At 36.0% G+C, this 16862-nt stretch overlaps 1 protein-coding gene across 3 annotated transcripts in view; it reads right to left on the reverse strand.

The window, feature by feature from the left end:
* Positions 1 to 2942: 2942 nt before the first annotated feature.
* LOC142343186 (uncharacterized) overlaps positions 2943 to 16862 on the reverse strand; it is a 145706-nt gene continuing 131786 nt past the window's right edge. For all 3 annotated transcript variants that reach the window (XM_075394903.1, XM_075394902.1, XM_075394901.1), the window contains exons 6-10: positions 13401 to 13497; positions 5950 to 6121; positions 5163 to 5448; positions 4367 to 4813; positions 2943 to 3848 (exon numbers count right to left, since the gene is read on the reverse strand). In XM_075394903.1, coding sequence (XP_075251018.1) covers positions 3039 to 3848; positions 4367 to 4813; positions 5163 to 5448; positions 5950 to 6121; positions 13401 to 13497 — 1812 coding nt within the window. In that variant the 3' untranslated portion in view covers positions 2943 to 3038. The remainder of the gene's footprint in view (positions 3849 to 4366; positions 4814 to 5162; positions 5449 to 5949; positions 6122 to 13400; positions 13498 to 16862) is intronic.

The following is a 16862-nucleotide window of genomic DNA, read 5'->3' on the forward strand; positions in this document are numbered from 1 at the left end:
TTGTTTGTCAAAATAGTAGTCAACATGACAAGATTCGCAAAACTGAGAAAATCAGGACATAGAAATGAAGATAAAGAGGTGGAGCTTCTGAGGACAAAGGTAACAAATTCTTGGTGATTAGAATTGGAATGACGTTCAAACATTAGATATTCAATTTGCTTCATTATTGAATAATGGAAGATTAATCAAAATTGTACTGTTGTTGTGCTTGAGGGAAGGCTAGACACCTAATTGGTATAGTATTAATTCAATGCTTTGACGCGGCTCCTAGAGGCCAGCATATTGCTGTAAGTTTAGAATACAATTCAATTTTGCGGTAAATTTAAATACGCTGCTGCGTTTCATAGTGGGGGCTCACTGTTTCGTCCATTGGGTGGATCATTCCTCTTTTTATATATTATAGCTTCATGAAAACGATTAGAAGAATTATTTAAAACACAGTCAAAGTAAATGTGCCCCCTATGCCACTTCCTTGACTTGATCTCGATTCAAAACTCGTTCATCCTTCAGAAAGTACTGCGATTGTTCTTTAGCCGGCACTTCTAAAACACGATTCACCGAAATTTCTTTAGAAAAATAGAAACTTCGTTTTTCAATTTTGATGGATTATCCTACACACAAAGTGGTGAATTTTTTAGCATCAGGCCCTTGTTAACATGGGCAGTGCACGTGACCAAAACCTCGACCTCGACAGCAGTCAAGTAACCAATGTTACCGTCAAATTAGTATTCGACATGAAAAAAGACAGATTGGAAACGGTACTCCGATATACCACTACAGCGTACAGAAGCGTATCATACTATGAGAGAGAGAGAGTGTGTGTGTGTGTGTGTGTGTGTGTGTGTGAGAGAGAGAGAGAGAGAGAGAGAGAGAGAGAGAGAGACTTATTTAGCTTTTTCGTATGAATACAATAAAGCAAGGATGATCAACGGGGGACATCTTTTCAGATCACCCTCTCATGATGGTAGCATAAACAATAATATAGACAATAATAAACTTTGCAGAACACAAGACAGTAATACACATGACAGAACAAAAGACAAAACTAGGGTAGATCGATTATTTAGAGCGGTTGCCATAAACATATTCAACAAGTTCAGAATTATTACAGATACAAGAATATTTCAATTTGTGACAAATATCAGAAAAATTGTTCCTAGTGACATATTCTACATTATTAGGTAACACTCCAATTAATCTAAGCTTATTATATAGAACAGAGCCTCTGAAATTCAATGTACTATTTTGTGTATTAACACCTTCATTTTGTTTTCGAAACATATCGTTACAAAACTTAATACAATGATATCCATTTAGAGATTTGAGAACAATTTTGAGCAATTCATAAAAAAGCAATTCGCAAACAGAGAGCAATGTATTGTTTATAAACAGGTCATTGCAACTGTTCCGCTTTTTTCGGAAGTGTATTATTTCCAAAATTTTCTTTTGTAATCGAAAAATGAAATGGTACCATTATATGGTACTATGATACCATTATACTATACACCCCATTGTTACATTCGACGCGCGTCATGTACCTAAAATACAATTTTTGGTTCCAATATTTAATCACTGATTTTGAAGCGCAAATCTGGTTTAATGATATCGAATATCTCTTCTTGATCGAGCTACTTAATTTTAACCAGCTTACATGGTCTACGGCTTGATAGCAAAAAGATCTTTTCAAGGCCTCCGACAATTTTTCACCATCAAGATATATGCTATATAGAGCGTGGTATTCATTTTTAACCAAACATTTTTATTACGAGTCGCAACACTTTTACAAAGGACAGCTCACAATTAATAAATTAGGATATCCTACGACCATTTTAGCTCAATAGTGCTTACCCTCATTCAGTTTTGTCCCAATGAGCAAAAGAACAACATCTTAGAAGCACCTATACACACACTTTGCACTTTAAGAGCTTTTTGTTGCGAACCAACATGTCACAAATTGTAGCACATCAAATACTGGATGTACACCTTCATCCAATCAGAGACTGCGAAGACTCTATTCTCTTATATATAGCGCTTGCACGTCTGACCTTAGTTAGTCTAGTAGATAATTGCACTATGTGTATACTATTGACTCCGTTGCTGTATTATATTACCACTGTTATAATTGAAGTTTATCTTCAGTGTTTTACTGAGTCGGTTAGTCTGAGAGAACTAGGAAAGTCAATTTCGCGCGCAGAAATAAGAAACCCTAACTCTTTATACTTTAAGGCTGTTGTGGGAGGCCGACAAGGGTCTGCCTCAAAATGCTTGTCAATTAGCAATTCATTTTGTATTAGTTTATTATATAAAAACTCTCAGTAAGTACGTAAGAAAAGTTTTGGGACCTAACTGTTTGTTTTTGCTCTTTGTGTCACAAAAATGTATTTAAATGTCATTATGATAGAAATAATAAGTTCACTTAGTTTATCTTAGATTTAAGCAGCTCAAAATGATAAATGTAATCTAAAAAGAGTCCTCCAATTAATTAAAGTAGTCAAATAATTTTAAGAGTGAATTAACTCTTTCCTAACGCGAGCCTCAATAAAAGTTTCAAAAACTCGCTCAATTGAGAGTAAGATGAAACAGCATATGCTTGCAGAGTGTTATTGGATTGTATCAAAAATTGAATTTAGAAAAACCAAAAGAAAGCCAATATTGGGTTTATTCATTTGCAACGCCCAATCAGAGATACCACCCAAGCAATATTACTTTTCAAAGGTAAAACATTTTAACAAACTATTGTTGTGCAGCAAACTTAAATCATAAATGATTTGCAGGCAGGCGGTAGGATAAATTTGGAAACTTTATTCAGAATTAATTACCAAGAAAAGATCAAAACCTCAAATTTCACTAATTTGTTTTCAGATTATCATAGCTTTCTATCCTAATTTTTTAGTCCTAGTATTATCCTAGTTAACTACTCAGAATGATAACAAAAATGGATGTGAACAAACTCTACAAATAAATTATGATTGAATCATCATCATACAAACAAATTAACAAATTAATAATAAGTTGCGTGGAATAAATAGTAGAAGGTGTCATAGCAATTTTGCATTCAATGCTCTTTCCTGATCAATCTCGTCAAAATCGGAATCGCCGTCACATTTGTAACCTGGGCTACTTTTGGGTGTCAATTTCATAGGAGTCGACATATCGTCGTTTTCTTGGCTAATTACATTGACAATGACTTGATCTTCGTCTTCATCGTCAATCCATGGCATGCTTTTATAATCTGTCAAACTTTTCCTGTTCGCAGGTCTGTTCAAGTTGCCCAAATTGCCGTTTGTGAAGGAAACTTTCTTTTCAGGCGATTTCACTTTCTTTCCGCCTTTGTCGTGTGACCTGAACCAGTTTTCTTGTGAAAACACTACTAAGATTCTGTACAATTGCAACATTATAACAATAAAGTTTTTGCCAATAAAATACGCAACTGTGTGGTTGACTACGTTGATTTTAAAGACGCAATAGCATCTTATAAGTACAAATGGAATATCTTGCAAGAACAAAATGCAAACGGAGGTCCACAGAAACGTAGTGAAAAGCCACTCTTTCGCCGTCTTCCGATTTGGCGAGGCTTGTTTGATTCTGGCCGTGTAGACTAAGCAGAACTGCAATTGGCTAAATGAGAATATAGTCAGGACTGTATACGTCATAGCGGGTCTGGAAAAGACTGGCTCCTCGTCCAGCAGAACTAGGAAGTTGAGTTGGTCTGCCATCATTCCCATCCAGCCCCCCAGAGTGGTTGCCAGCTGTTCCTTGCTCATGTCACGTGACCTTGGAATTATCCATCGAATAAATAGTAAGGTGACCATGGTCAGCTGTTCCATTACTAGGGTGATGGTCGCTTTCTGAAAGATGTCACGCGTTGTTCTTTTCGATCATAATTTATCAGTTGTCAACTTATAACAGTCCTTGAAATAGACTGTATAATAGATTGTACCTAAAATTCTACCACATTGTTATTTTGCCTGGTAGTAATAGTAAATAGTCTCGAATAATAAATAGCTAAAGTTGTAACTTTAGTTAAATGAAAAATATGCATCAATTTCTTAATCAAATCTATTTTGTCTTCTCGGTATAAGATATTGATCAGTTTAATTTGGATCATCGTTGCCAATTGGATATTACCAATGACGGCTAAAGAATCTAGCAAAGATTAACTCTTGATGACAGCCAATATCTTAACCCGATGTCATAATTGGAATAGGGACTGCAGTTATACCAAAAGCCAGGATAGGTAGGAAGCTTCCACGCCCAGTGCTATGGTTAAAATGCCATATTATTTTGAACGTTTAAATAAATCCTCGTACACATTACGCTGACAGGGGGTTGGAATTACAAATTTCATTGAAAAACTTCCACTTACCAACTCAGCACTGTCGTCCATCAGGGCAAACTTGGACTTGGGCTGATAGGGTTCCGCGTCCCTTCTACCTCGGTGGCCCCCTTCAGAGTAAGACCTATGGAACAGATTCCTTTTTTGCCTCTTTTGGCGCCCGTACTCAAATGCGCCGTGCTCATCATAATGGCGTTTCAGACCAAACTGTCGATGATGATTATAGTTGTTACCACTAGACCATCGGTTGTTATTGACGTCAGTGTTGGTACTATATGAGCTACCCTGTTGTGCGCTGTTAGATTTTGATGTTTTTTGATCAGACTTGTGGTTTGCATAGGTTTTATTAGAAAAATCAGAATGGCTAATGTCTCGTTTTTCACGAAGATGTTTCGGCTGGACAGGATCGTTGCTTCTCTGTTTGATCAATCTCTCGCCATCGGGATCAACAGCCACTTTCAACTTCAATTCACAGAGCTAAAACAACATTTTGAAAGAGACTGATATCATACCCGTTACTCTAGGGAGTGAGTGCGTGTTCAAAAATTGAGAGAAATGAGCCGTACAGAAACCATGAACAAGTCGTTCCACTATAATAATGTACAAATATTCATGATGATTCTCCTTAATATCTTACCTGTGACAACCAAAAATGACGAATGATTTTTAAATGTAATATCATATTTTATCAACTTATTCAAATTAAATACGATTAACTTTTTTTGAGAGCAGGTCAGTATTTAGCCATTTGGCTATATTTTTCAAATTATATGTTTGGAATTACAAAAAAATGTTCATATCATAAAATTATCGTGACAGAACTAACAGTGAAGCCATTTTTGGCATCTTTGCTGTCTTCAATCGTAATGACATTGTCACCCAAAGAGAGGGAAGGATCCAGATCAACTGATCTCGTCTCATTCAGAACAATTTCCTGGTTAAGAACTCCGTCAAATGAGGAAACTCTCAGGACACTAAAGCTGCTGCTAGTAGATGGGGAGGGTGTTTGACCATTGACAGTGTGTGATGAAAATTTTGGTTCGAACACCAACTTCTTCAGAGATAGTTGCTTGTAGATATGGGTTGACACAATTGCATCGATTAAGATTTTTCTGGAGCACAAAATTAAATTGAAGCACTCTCAAAATAGCATGCAGTGCCAGATTAAAAAATTTGCAAATAGGGTTTTTCAAACAAGGCTGTAGGCCTCTTGTAAAGTTCTAACCACTATGCGGCTCTTGATGAACGCAAGATTTTCTGTGACTTCATTAGAGATATATAATCTTTATTTAAATATTTAAATAACAATTAATGAAGAATATAACAGACAATCTACTTCTTATAGCAGAAGTGAAATGTGTTCATGAAACAGCGAAATGTAAACTGTTTTCAATTATAGATCTTACGATAACAGTGATTGGAAAAGGATTCAAAGTTTCAAAAACCCTACTTACAACGCCATAAATTAGGTTAAATTTATCCGTTGTAATGCTTTCCCTGTAAATTGCATTGCAATTTTGTTCGTATTCTATTCGCTACAATCATCATAAAGAGCCCATTTTAAATCACTCATCTTAACAAGGTGATATCAATATTCGTAAATAGTTACTAACAATTTCGTAAACTCTGAGCATGTTTCATTGTCGTCATCATAGAGCCTCTCCACCAATTGAGTCATGGAAACATAGGGACCCAGGAGGGCTGTGGTTGCGGCTGCCAGGGACGCCTTCAGTCTGATAGGGGGCTGATAGTACTCTGTCAAACCCACGGAAGCTAGATAGTTGTCTGAAAACAAACATCAAATTTGATCAGTTAAGACATCAAGTATAAGCACTATTAGCGCAACAAAATAACTGAAGAAATTGACTTAGCAAACTCATTAACACGCAAAAAATCTAAAAGAAATTGCTATAAAGGGGTTTCCTATAGAAAAAGAATAAAAATTATCCACACTCCGCTATGAGATGCCAACTGCTTGCATTCCAGACCCACAAAACTTCCAGCTGAACGTTCCAATTCATTATTGAACAAAATATCCTCCTACCTCTTATTAGTTAACAAATGATAAAACGTAGCTGGCAGGTTGCTTCGGAGACTCGCAAAATCAAATTACCAAAGAAAATGAAAAGACCTAATAAAAAGAAAAAAAAATTGGTTTTTATCATTTGCTGTTATAACTTGAACTGATTTATAAGAAGGAACGCAAAAAAACAAGTGAGGTTAAGCCATAAGTGACTCAAAAATATTTACACGCATGAGTAAGAAATTCACAACATAGACATCATCAAAAAATACGGCCATGCTCACAACTAAACCAAGAAAAAGCAGACAAGAATTGAGTGTGACACATCAGGTTACAACATAGATCTTGAAGACGAAAGGAAAAACGTAGCAGTACAAGACCTGATCTACAACAAAAGAGTTTTCATTGACCAAACAAAACATAACCGACAGATTGCCGGAAAATAGCCGCCGTTGATTCCCATAACCAAGATTGGGATTGAAGTAAAAGAACACAATAAAAAAAATGATTTTTGTACAAACAAATTTTTAAAGTGCGAACTATTTTGATGTCATTTGGTAGTTGAAAAAACTCCTGTTTCTTAATGAGAGGATACAGGGGCTAGTATCAATACCAAAACATATTATAGCTGGTATCTAAAACTTAAAAAGAACAAAGTTCTATAAACGGGCATCTAAAATTGGGCTTTTATGGGTTTATCCCGTTTCTATTTACGATTTCGTCATTTTTCATACTGACTGTTTTGAATTGTTTTGTTGCAACTGCTGTTTAAAAGCACTTTGAGGAGAGGAGAGACAAGTGAAACTAGCCGAGAAAAAACAGATTTCACGCAAAATGTCAAAAAGCAGCAAAATGAGGTAAAGCGAAACAAACTTTTGTTCAACGAAGTAAAAAAATAGCAGGGCAAATCCTGACCGAAGTAAAAATGCCGCAAGTGAAAACAAAAACCACTAGCGAGAAAATTTGCTCAAACGCGGTTTTCTCACTCTACTTTAAAATTACAGTGAAAAAATTTCAGGAGCGCTATAATAGCCGGCTGAGAGGATGAGGGCGGCAATTTAACATGACCCACTAACGTCGAGCGAATTGCTCTCAAAAGACTAGCGAGCGGCTCGCATTGACACTAGATATCTACGGTTTAGGGAGGTAAGCTGGGTTACAGGGCAATGTACTGGGGTGGGGATTGGGGGTGAAGTCAAACCAAATTTCAGCTGGCAAAAAATTTCCTGTTTCGATAACAAAAAAAATTCACAACCAAAACCAACAATTTTATACCAGCAATTTTTGCCCATTAAAAGTTGTAGCAACTAAGTATCTCCTATGTGTCTTCTTTAATCTACTCTTCCATCACAGCCATTTGATTTCTTGCTTATTTGGTAAATAAATGGAGAAGAAAATCTATCTAATCTAACACCAAAACCATAAACTACCAAGGCTGAGATCTGACCAAAGTGAACAGACCCTTGCAGACTGATGTAACCTCTGATCAGACTTCAGGGTGATCGAGAGAGACTTCAGAGGTGGCTTCGGTCTGGGACCTCAACCTTGATAGCATCCTTAAAGTACATCATCTCTAAGTAGCAATAACCACATTTACGCGCGTGTGTGGACAGACTGTTTATCCGGTACTGTTGGTGGTGGTGGTGGGGGGGGGGGGGGGGGGTAATGCAGAAAACATTCAATCGGGCGTCCATCCGGGCGTCTGACTTGCTGGCAATTGACACTAACAATGATCACGAAAAAGTGATGCAAACTACCAATGTACCAATGCAATACACTATTTTGTCATTTTGTTAAATGTAAAATAAAGCTCTAGTGACCGTGGAATTTTATCCCTAATTTTTGTAATTGCCTGTCATAAATAATACCAGTACATCAAAATGCCCTGGAACATGTAACCATCAATCACTTGATTATTCCAATTTGGCTGTCAAATGCAGACAATTAAATTAACGCTCATACTGAGCTTCTGCCTCCCATTCACGATTTATAATTTGTATTCATGCCGAACAGGTTTTCTATGCTAACAATGGGGAGGTTTATCTAAATTAGGATCAACCAAAAAATTGAATAAGAGTTACATCCATTTTCAATTTGATTTCCCACTGTTCAAACATTACATTAGTCCAAAAAGCAGTATGCATTCCACATAGCAGTACTAAAGACGCCAATTTTTGGTTCAGAAAAAAATTAGACGGTAGCACGCTGGCATACATTAAATTTAATTAACTTGGCCAAATATAAAAGAAAGCCACTTGTGCACATAAAAGATCCGTCCCGCTTTCAAGACAGGAACTCGGAAATTGTAAATAAATTGGACACCCTTTCATGTAGGAAGCACAATCTTAGTTTAGCAAAGATTAACCAAGACCTCGGGTCTGCAAAAACCTTTGAAGAGAGTTGACCATGCAAGCTGTCAATTGAAATAGACATTGAAAGTAGCGGAAGGAGGGGGGATTACAATTAAAAAGGGAAATGTCATTATCGGAAGAGTGAATTATTTGAGATGAAATATTAAAAACCATTCAAGTATCTACTTGAGTAGCCAAAGTAAATACAACAGTACTCCGTTCTTTCCTTTACACACAAACTGACAATTCGATGAATGGACATTGAATTAATAATGTTTCCCCCTTCATGTTTGAAAAATTCAGCAGCCTTAGTCTCAACAGAGGTACAGTCAAACTACGCCAAAGATATCAATGCTTAATATATCATTTTAGAAAAACAGCTGGCTCATATTCAGCCTTCCTTTCTTCATTTTCTTGAATCGATTTTTATGACTGCCAATTTTTTAGCAGTAATAAAGTTTCTTGCTGGAATATCTTTTTCATTAGGTCTGATAGGTTGGGGTACCACAGTGTCGCAAAAAGACTCAAGTCGAGAGAAATTTTCAGTGAGAGCAAAAAAATATATACGAATCGATAATTATTATATTCCAAGAAATCACGATGTTAAAAATCAGTTCGAAATCTATCACATCTGCGAATTAAGCTAGATTAAACATTCAACTTCAGCGCATATCACACAAGAAATCGAGCAAGTATATTTCCTCAAATTGACCACAAAATAAGAAAAATCTCATACAATTTGACAAAACTTTTTACAAAGTTTCAATAGCCAAAAAAATTTGAGCAAAAATGGAAGTATCTGTTGACAATGACATTATTGAGCACAGCTGGTTTATGGAGAAAAGCGAACAAATATTTGTATAACATTATCATTTTAAAACGAGTAAAGTTAGCCTCAGATTTAAAAATTGAGGCATGGCAGCAGCTGACTTAAACCAACAAAGATGAAAGTGAAAACTCAAACGCTCTGAAATTTAGCAAATGCTACGTTCTATCCATTTTGCAGCGAGAAAATAATACCAAAATGGTTGCTTGGTTTTTGAAGACTATTTCAGATAAATGTACTCGAATTCGATAAATTAAGGCCCAACATCACTGTTCTTTTTACAACTGTATTCATATCAATCAAAGAATCCTTTAAGATAACTGCTTCACTCCACAAAATTTTCATTGACAATTTTTTTGTTTATATTACGTTGCGAATTGCAGTTGTTGTGAAATTGACTACTACAGAAGCAAGAACAATAACAATGAAGACAACCACCTGTTATAAAATTAGTACATCAGAATAAGATCATATGTGACTCTTTTAAATTCTGAATTACGGCGAGGAGCTTTCTTTCTTCAAATAACAAAACTGGCTAAACTTGGTCGTGAAATTACAAATTTGACCAGGGCAAAAAAATGGGCCAAGAAGAAAAATTATAAGTTCGCACGTACATAGAAGGGGTCAAATAATATAAACAGCCCTACAAATCATGAATTTAAGTTCCTGAAACAGTTTCGGCGAATCGCATACTTAAAACCTAGTGACCATCAAGACTCTAAAAGAATTTAATGCTCTCCGGGCTTTACCTGTTTATCCCATTTTTCAGGAGGAAACGCCAAATGGTAAGAAAAAAACTAAGACAAGAAGTCGGTAGTACAAGAAATCGCATTAAAAGACCAGGGCTAACATAATTGTTACAAACTTCGTTTGAATCAATAAGTGCATGCAACAGAGCACAGCTAAGCTCATCATTGTGATGCCATTTACGGAAATATTTTCAGAAAAGCAATCAATCCGAAGCCTAAATAGAGAACTATCTAACAAATTCTTTTTAGCTTTATCTCCTTTCTTTCTCTTTTTCTCTCGTCCTAGTTTTCACTTCATGCCTTTGAACGATCTCTCATTGAATAATTGATTGATCTTAATGTTTCATGAGTTTCATCTCATCGCTTACTGAGTGAATCAAAACGAAAAATTTAAGACAAACTCTCAATCTCATTGGAAACAGATTATCGAATTGCACCACCAAAATTTGTTGAGCGAAAATTCTACTGTCAGTTCAAAAAACAAAAACTTGACCGACTAACGTCGGGCGAACTGCTCCCAAACGACCGGCGAGCGGTTGCCTTCGGTGGTGACCAGCCGAGGAAGACCACCGACTAATACAATTGCTACGAAATTCGTTTGTGCAATTTATCACCCTCACCTCTACTCCACGTTAAATCAGATCTCCGTTATTAGCCTATTAAAAAAATGACCAATTAATCATTTGAATGTCTTCTCAGCAAAACAATTCTCTTTCAAAGCCTAAATAATTAATTGAACAAGACGAACTATTTTGAGAGACAGCAAAAGGAAAAAGGAGGAAGAAATTGGATAAAACAATTCAAAGTTATGACTTATTTGACTAAATTTCTGTCAAAACAAAACAATAAATCAGCAGTTCACTAAATCCAGTAAAAAATAACTTCAACCAAAAACCTGACGAAGAATGCCAAAGCCGCTAAAAGCATTTCACTCAAAACAAAATGCACAAAATTCATAAAAATGACGGGACTATGATACTTGCATCAAGTTTGAGACTTGCGTCAATTTCGAGACTGCGTCAAACTATGTCTAAGTTATGTCATGTGCTGGCTGCATTGATTTTTATACAATGTTTCAGAACTCAAACGGTTAAGCATAAGAACCGCTTTTCACATCATGAAATTGTTTCCTCAAAACTGTTTCGGTGAATCACATACTTAGAGACTAGTAAAACGTAAGGCTCTAAGAGAATTTATCTATTTAATGCCCTCCAAGCTTTACCTGTTCATCCCATTTGGAAGACGAAATTTGGGTCAGAGGAAAAATCGGTCAAGCAAAAAAACGGATTGAAAAATGACCGCATACTTATATAAATGCTACAAACTTCGCTTGAGAGCAATTAATCAGTGTAATCAGGTTCTCTGCGGCTAAAAATAGCGAGGAGAGAAATTTTAACAGAAAAAATAGCAATTTAGAATATAATTCTAGTAGTAAGTTCTCGCCAAATAGCTGTTCGACTTTTGTGCTCAACAGAAATAATTTCGAATACGAATGATTTAAATTACACAATTACACCACAAATTGAGACGCTGAAAGTAAAAAAAATAAGGCTATAAGGGCGGCAAAATTTGTTACGCTAAAAAGCCTTAAGAAATTGACTTCCCATCTCAATCACTATTGAGGTGCTGAGCAAATTTTGCGTCAGAAAATTTAATCAAATAGTTTGTAAAAGTAGTGACTCCGTTGAGCTTATCGTAATTGTGGAAAACAGTTCGTAAACTATGGGCGTTTTATTCGACAAGGAAAAAGGAAACCTTTTTCCGGTATCATCATGCAAATAAAGTAAACAGCGCGAATCGCTTAAGCGCAATTCCTTAAGATGCTTTTTGCTTTTTCCAAAATGATGAATTGTTACCAGCTTGAACTTCAAGACAATCGAACTCCGAAAATCACGTGAAATTCAAGCAGCTTTTTGACAACTCCGTCATCGTTAGTTCAATTCATATGGAAAATTTTTCTATTAAACATGATCAGTAGATCTTAGTCCTCTGGGTCATAATTGGCTCTTAAACCGGGAAAATGTCATCAGATCTTTTCTTGGTGGTATAATTGCGTTTTCTCCTAATCACCTAAATTGATTGGATTTTCTGAACAAAGTTGATATTCAAATCATGTCATATGAGATCAGGTGTGATATTCAAATTCAATTATCGATTAAAATCAGGTTTCGTTATTTCATTTTCTCATAATACATGTCACAAATACTTGAAAGGTCGCTCGAGTAGATTTCCAATATGAAAAAAATCTCGACTTATCATGAAATAGCCGGATCTTTTCCGCTTGTGCCCCCTCAGTTTAGTGGGCGCATATTATTTGCACTCCCAGACGCACGTGCCATATTTTCACATAATGATTTACTATGTAATGTCACGTGCTCTGTAACTGGGGGACGCATAACGTATTATGTGGGGGCACAAACGGAAAAGATCCATATATCCAAAATTTATGGAAAGTTCAATGCTCTTTTGAAATGTTCGAAAAACGCCGTCAGTCAAAGTTTTCAGATTGCTGTGAATGAATATATTTGAAGGCAGTTTTGAAAGTACTTCGAAAAGCGGGAACTAGAATGAATGCGGCAACATTCACAAAGTGCAGTATCAAAGGTTAACTGTCCTCATTTTAAATAATTAATTGCGGAAGATTTTGTTTTGGTACAACGAATTTAGAAGGAATTATTCTATAAGGAGAGGCCCAGAATGTATTAGTGATTTTCACAGCACATTAAATATTAATAGCTCCACATTTCATAAACTAACTTTCACAATTTCAAACGGAGCTAACCGAGCGGAAACTTATAAACAACGGTCAGGGGAAGTAAACAGTCAAACATAAACACGTATAAGAGATTAAAAACAAGCAAGCCCCCCATATTCAAGCCGCTCACACGTAAACAAGCTTTCAAAATTCAAGCTAGGTTGAAACAACCTTTTGACGCTCAACCATTTGAAGCATTTTTCAAATTCCTCCAGGGCGGATAAATCGATTAATCAAATTTGACTACAAAAGCGTCGTCGGTATGATCATTCAATGCCACCCCTACCCATTCATATAAACACACCTCCACGCGACCCCTTAACGGTGAACGTTTCACCCATTAAATGTGAACAAACAAACCCGAGTATTGAAGATCAATTTCACACAGGACCATTTTGTCCGTCTTAGAATTGGCCCAGGGTCTTATTGCAATCTCCAGATACTGGAACACTCGAGTCTAAAACAAACAACAACAATTTATTTACCAACACCCCTTTTTTGGGATTTTTAATACTTTGGCATGGAGCGTAGTAGTGGGAAACATTTAACACTTATGGACAAACATTTACTGTACTTGTTGTTTGCCTTGCACATAGAAAAGTGACAGAAAACGACATACGTGTACATGGATTCCTATACAACAAGTAAAAGACGAATATCGAGCGACGCGGAACATTGCGCTGCTCTTTTTTGGAGCCTTTAAACAAGTCCGACATTTATAGCACATAGCCAACATTGTACTCATCATATTCTAATATCAAAGTAAAACAGTTGATACTGTACATAGAGTAGCAGAGAGTAGTCTAGAAATAAATCCTCATACTTCCAAAAAACAACCTTGCCCGTCAGGCCAAAGAAAAGAACAGACAGTGCTTTGAAAACGAAACGGCTACCGACGCTTGATGCAGTGAACCAAAGCGCGCTCAGAAATATCATCGGAATATTGCTGAGAAAAAGCTTTGTAACTTTTGGATTAAAAGCGCAAAAATGAAAAAGGGCAATGTTGACTCCCCTGTGATTTAAACAAAAACAACAAAATGTCCAAGCACATACGTTTTAGTTCATTTTAGACGATTATCCTCACTAGCTTCTAAACTAAAGTGTTATATGCTTACAACCGTTGTCCAATTTATATGTTTCAATTTATAAACGTATATACGCTCTAATGGTTAGTATTAATCAAAAAAAATTTTGGTAGTTATCGTTTATCTGACCTTTGCTACGCCAATGTTGCCAGTTTTTTAATCGAAGTTATGAATACATTAAAGAATCAAACGCCATTTAATTTAAGTGATTGACGTGACAAAATTTTATGGCTAAAACCAAGAATAAGCGTCTGTCATTAAAGAATTAAAGACTGTTGAGCAGAGAACATGTATTATGTTGACTTTTTCGAAGTACGCAACCCAACAAAAATTAAAAAGTATTATCGCCCATTATATAAACACAATCGACCAAAGTTCAAACCAAAGAGTCTGATCGTAGACTGCTTAGGCGAGGGGACAATTACAGCACCGAGGAGCTTCAACTGATGTCATTTTAACTTCTTATTTGTTAGACCAATTTAGTTAAAGCGAAAGAGAAAAAAAATTCTGGCTAACTTTTGAAATGACGTTTACAAGTATACGACCAACAATTGAGATCAGTTGCTTTAACTTGAGAACTTAAATTGTTTGACCACGTAAACCCGGAGAAGTCAAAAGTAATAAGTAAAAAGAAAAGTTAATTCGTCAAGCGGAAACTTTTCAAACAGACATAAGAGAACTCCAATTGGCCAAGCAAAAAACTTTAAAACATAAACAGCAGATTGCCGGAAAATAGCCGCCGTTGATTCCTATAATTATAATTCTATTGGGATTGAAAGAAAAGAAAAAATCAACAAAAATTGTTTTTGTATAAAAACAACTTTAAATGCTATTTATTTTGATGTCATCTCGTAATTGAACATACTCCTGTCTCTCAGTGAGAGGCTACAGGGTCTAGTATCAATACCAATAAGCATTATTGAGAGTAACTGAAACTTTAGAGGACAAAGTTCAAGTACCGAGCATCTAAAAATGGGCTTTATGGGTTTATCCCGTTTCTATTCCTGACTTCGATTTTTTATACTGACTCTCTTCAATTTGAATTGCTTTGCTGAGCAGCTGCTGTTTAAAAGGACTTTGAGCAGAATGACAGAAGAGTGAAACTAGCCTACAGAAATGAAAAAAATTTTACGCAAAATGTCTAAAAAGCGGCAAAATGGGTAAACCGAAAAAAAATTCGACGAAGTAAACAAAAAAATAGGAGCACTATAATAGACGGCGGAGAAGATAAGGGCGGCTATTAATAAAAAACCAAGGCAACGAAAAATGCTTTAGACTTTGCTAGAGAGCAAATAACTTGCATTACCTTTAACCTAATCTGAATGTTCTGCGACAAATTTCTAAGGACTTATTCCTGAGAACCAGAGAAGTCAATTAAATTTTTAAAATTCTTACATCAGATTGAACAATTCAAATGAATGCAGCAGCTGACACAAGAACGACGACAAGAAATGAAGCGTAACGTATATGAGAAAAGGCATTAACCACTTCAGCGCTGAAATTTTATTTCGCCGGCAATAGGATTAACATACCCGGCAGATCGCCGGATCATAGCCGCCGTTGATTCCCATAACTCTACTTGGACTGAAAGAAAAGAAAATATCAACAAAAATTGATTTTTGTATAAAAACCTTTTTAAGTGCGGTTTATTTTGATGTCATCTCGTAATTGAACATACTCCTGTCTCTCAGTGAGAGGCTACAGGGTCCAGTATCAATACCAATAAGCATTATAGATGTTTAAAGTTCAAGTACCGGGCATCTAAAAATGGGCGTTATGGGTTTATCCCAATTCTATTTCTGACTTTGATTTTTTTATACTGACTCTCTTCATTTTGAATTGCTTTGCTGAGCAGCTGTTGTTTAAAAGGACTTTGACCAGAATGACAGACGAGTAAAACTAGCCTACAGAAGTCGAAAAGATTTCACGCAAAATGTCGAAAAAGCGGCAAAGTGGGTAAACCGAAAAAAAAATTCGACGACGTAAACAAAAAATAGGAGCGCTATAATAGCCGGCTGAGAAGATAAGGGCGGCTATTAATAAAAAAACCAAGGCAACAGAAAATGCTTTGGACTTTGCTAGAGAGCAAGTAACCTGCATTACCTTTAACCTAATCTGAGTGTTCTGCGACAAATTTCTAAGGACTTATTCTTGAGAACCAGAGAAGTCATTTAAATTTTTAAAAGTCTTACATCAGATTGAACAATTCAAATGAATGCAGCAGCTGACACACGAACGACGACAAGAAATGAAGCTTAACGTATATGAGAAAAAGCATTAACCACTTCGGCGCTGAAAATTTAATTCACCGGTAATCTGATTAACATACCCGGCAGACTGCCGGAACATAGCCGCCGTTGATTCCCATAACTCTATTGGGGTTGAAAGAAAAGAAAATGTCAACAAGAATTGATTTTTGTATAAAAAACATTTTTAAGTGCGATTTATTTTGATGTCATCTCTTAACTGAACATACTCCTGTCTCTCAGTGAGAGGCTACAAGGTCTAGTATCAATACCAATAAGCATTATAGATGTTTAAAGTTCAAGTACCGAGCATCTAAAAATGGGCTTTATGGGTTTATCCCGTTTCTATTTCTGACTTTGATTTTTTTATACTGATTCTCTTCATTTTGAATTGCTTTGCTGAGCAGCAGTTGTTTAAAAAGACTTTGAGCAGAATGACAGACGAGTGAAACTAGCCTACAGAAATAAAAAAAATTTCACGCAAAATGTCG

The sequence above is a fragment of the Convolutriloba macropyga genome, chromosome 7, assembly GCF_964194025.1.
Source record: "Convolutriloba macropyga chromosome 7, txConMacr16.3, whole genome shotgun sequence".
Lineage (NCBI taxonomy): Eukaryota > Metazoa > Xenacoelomorpha > Acoela > Convolutidae > Convolutriloba > Convolutriloba macropyga.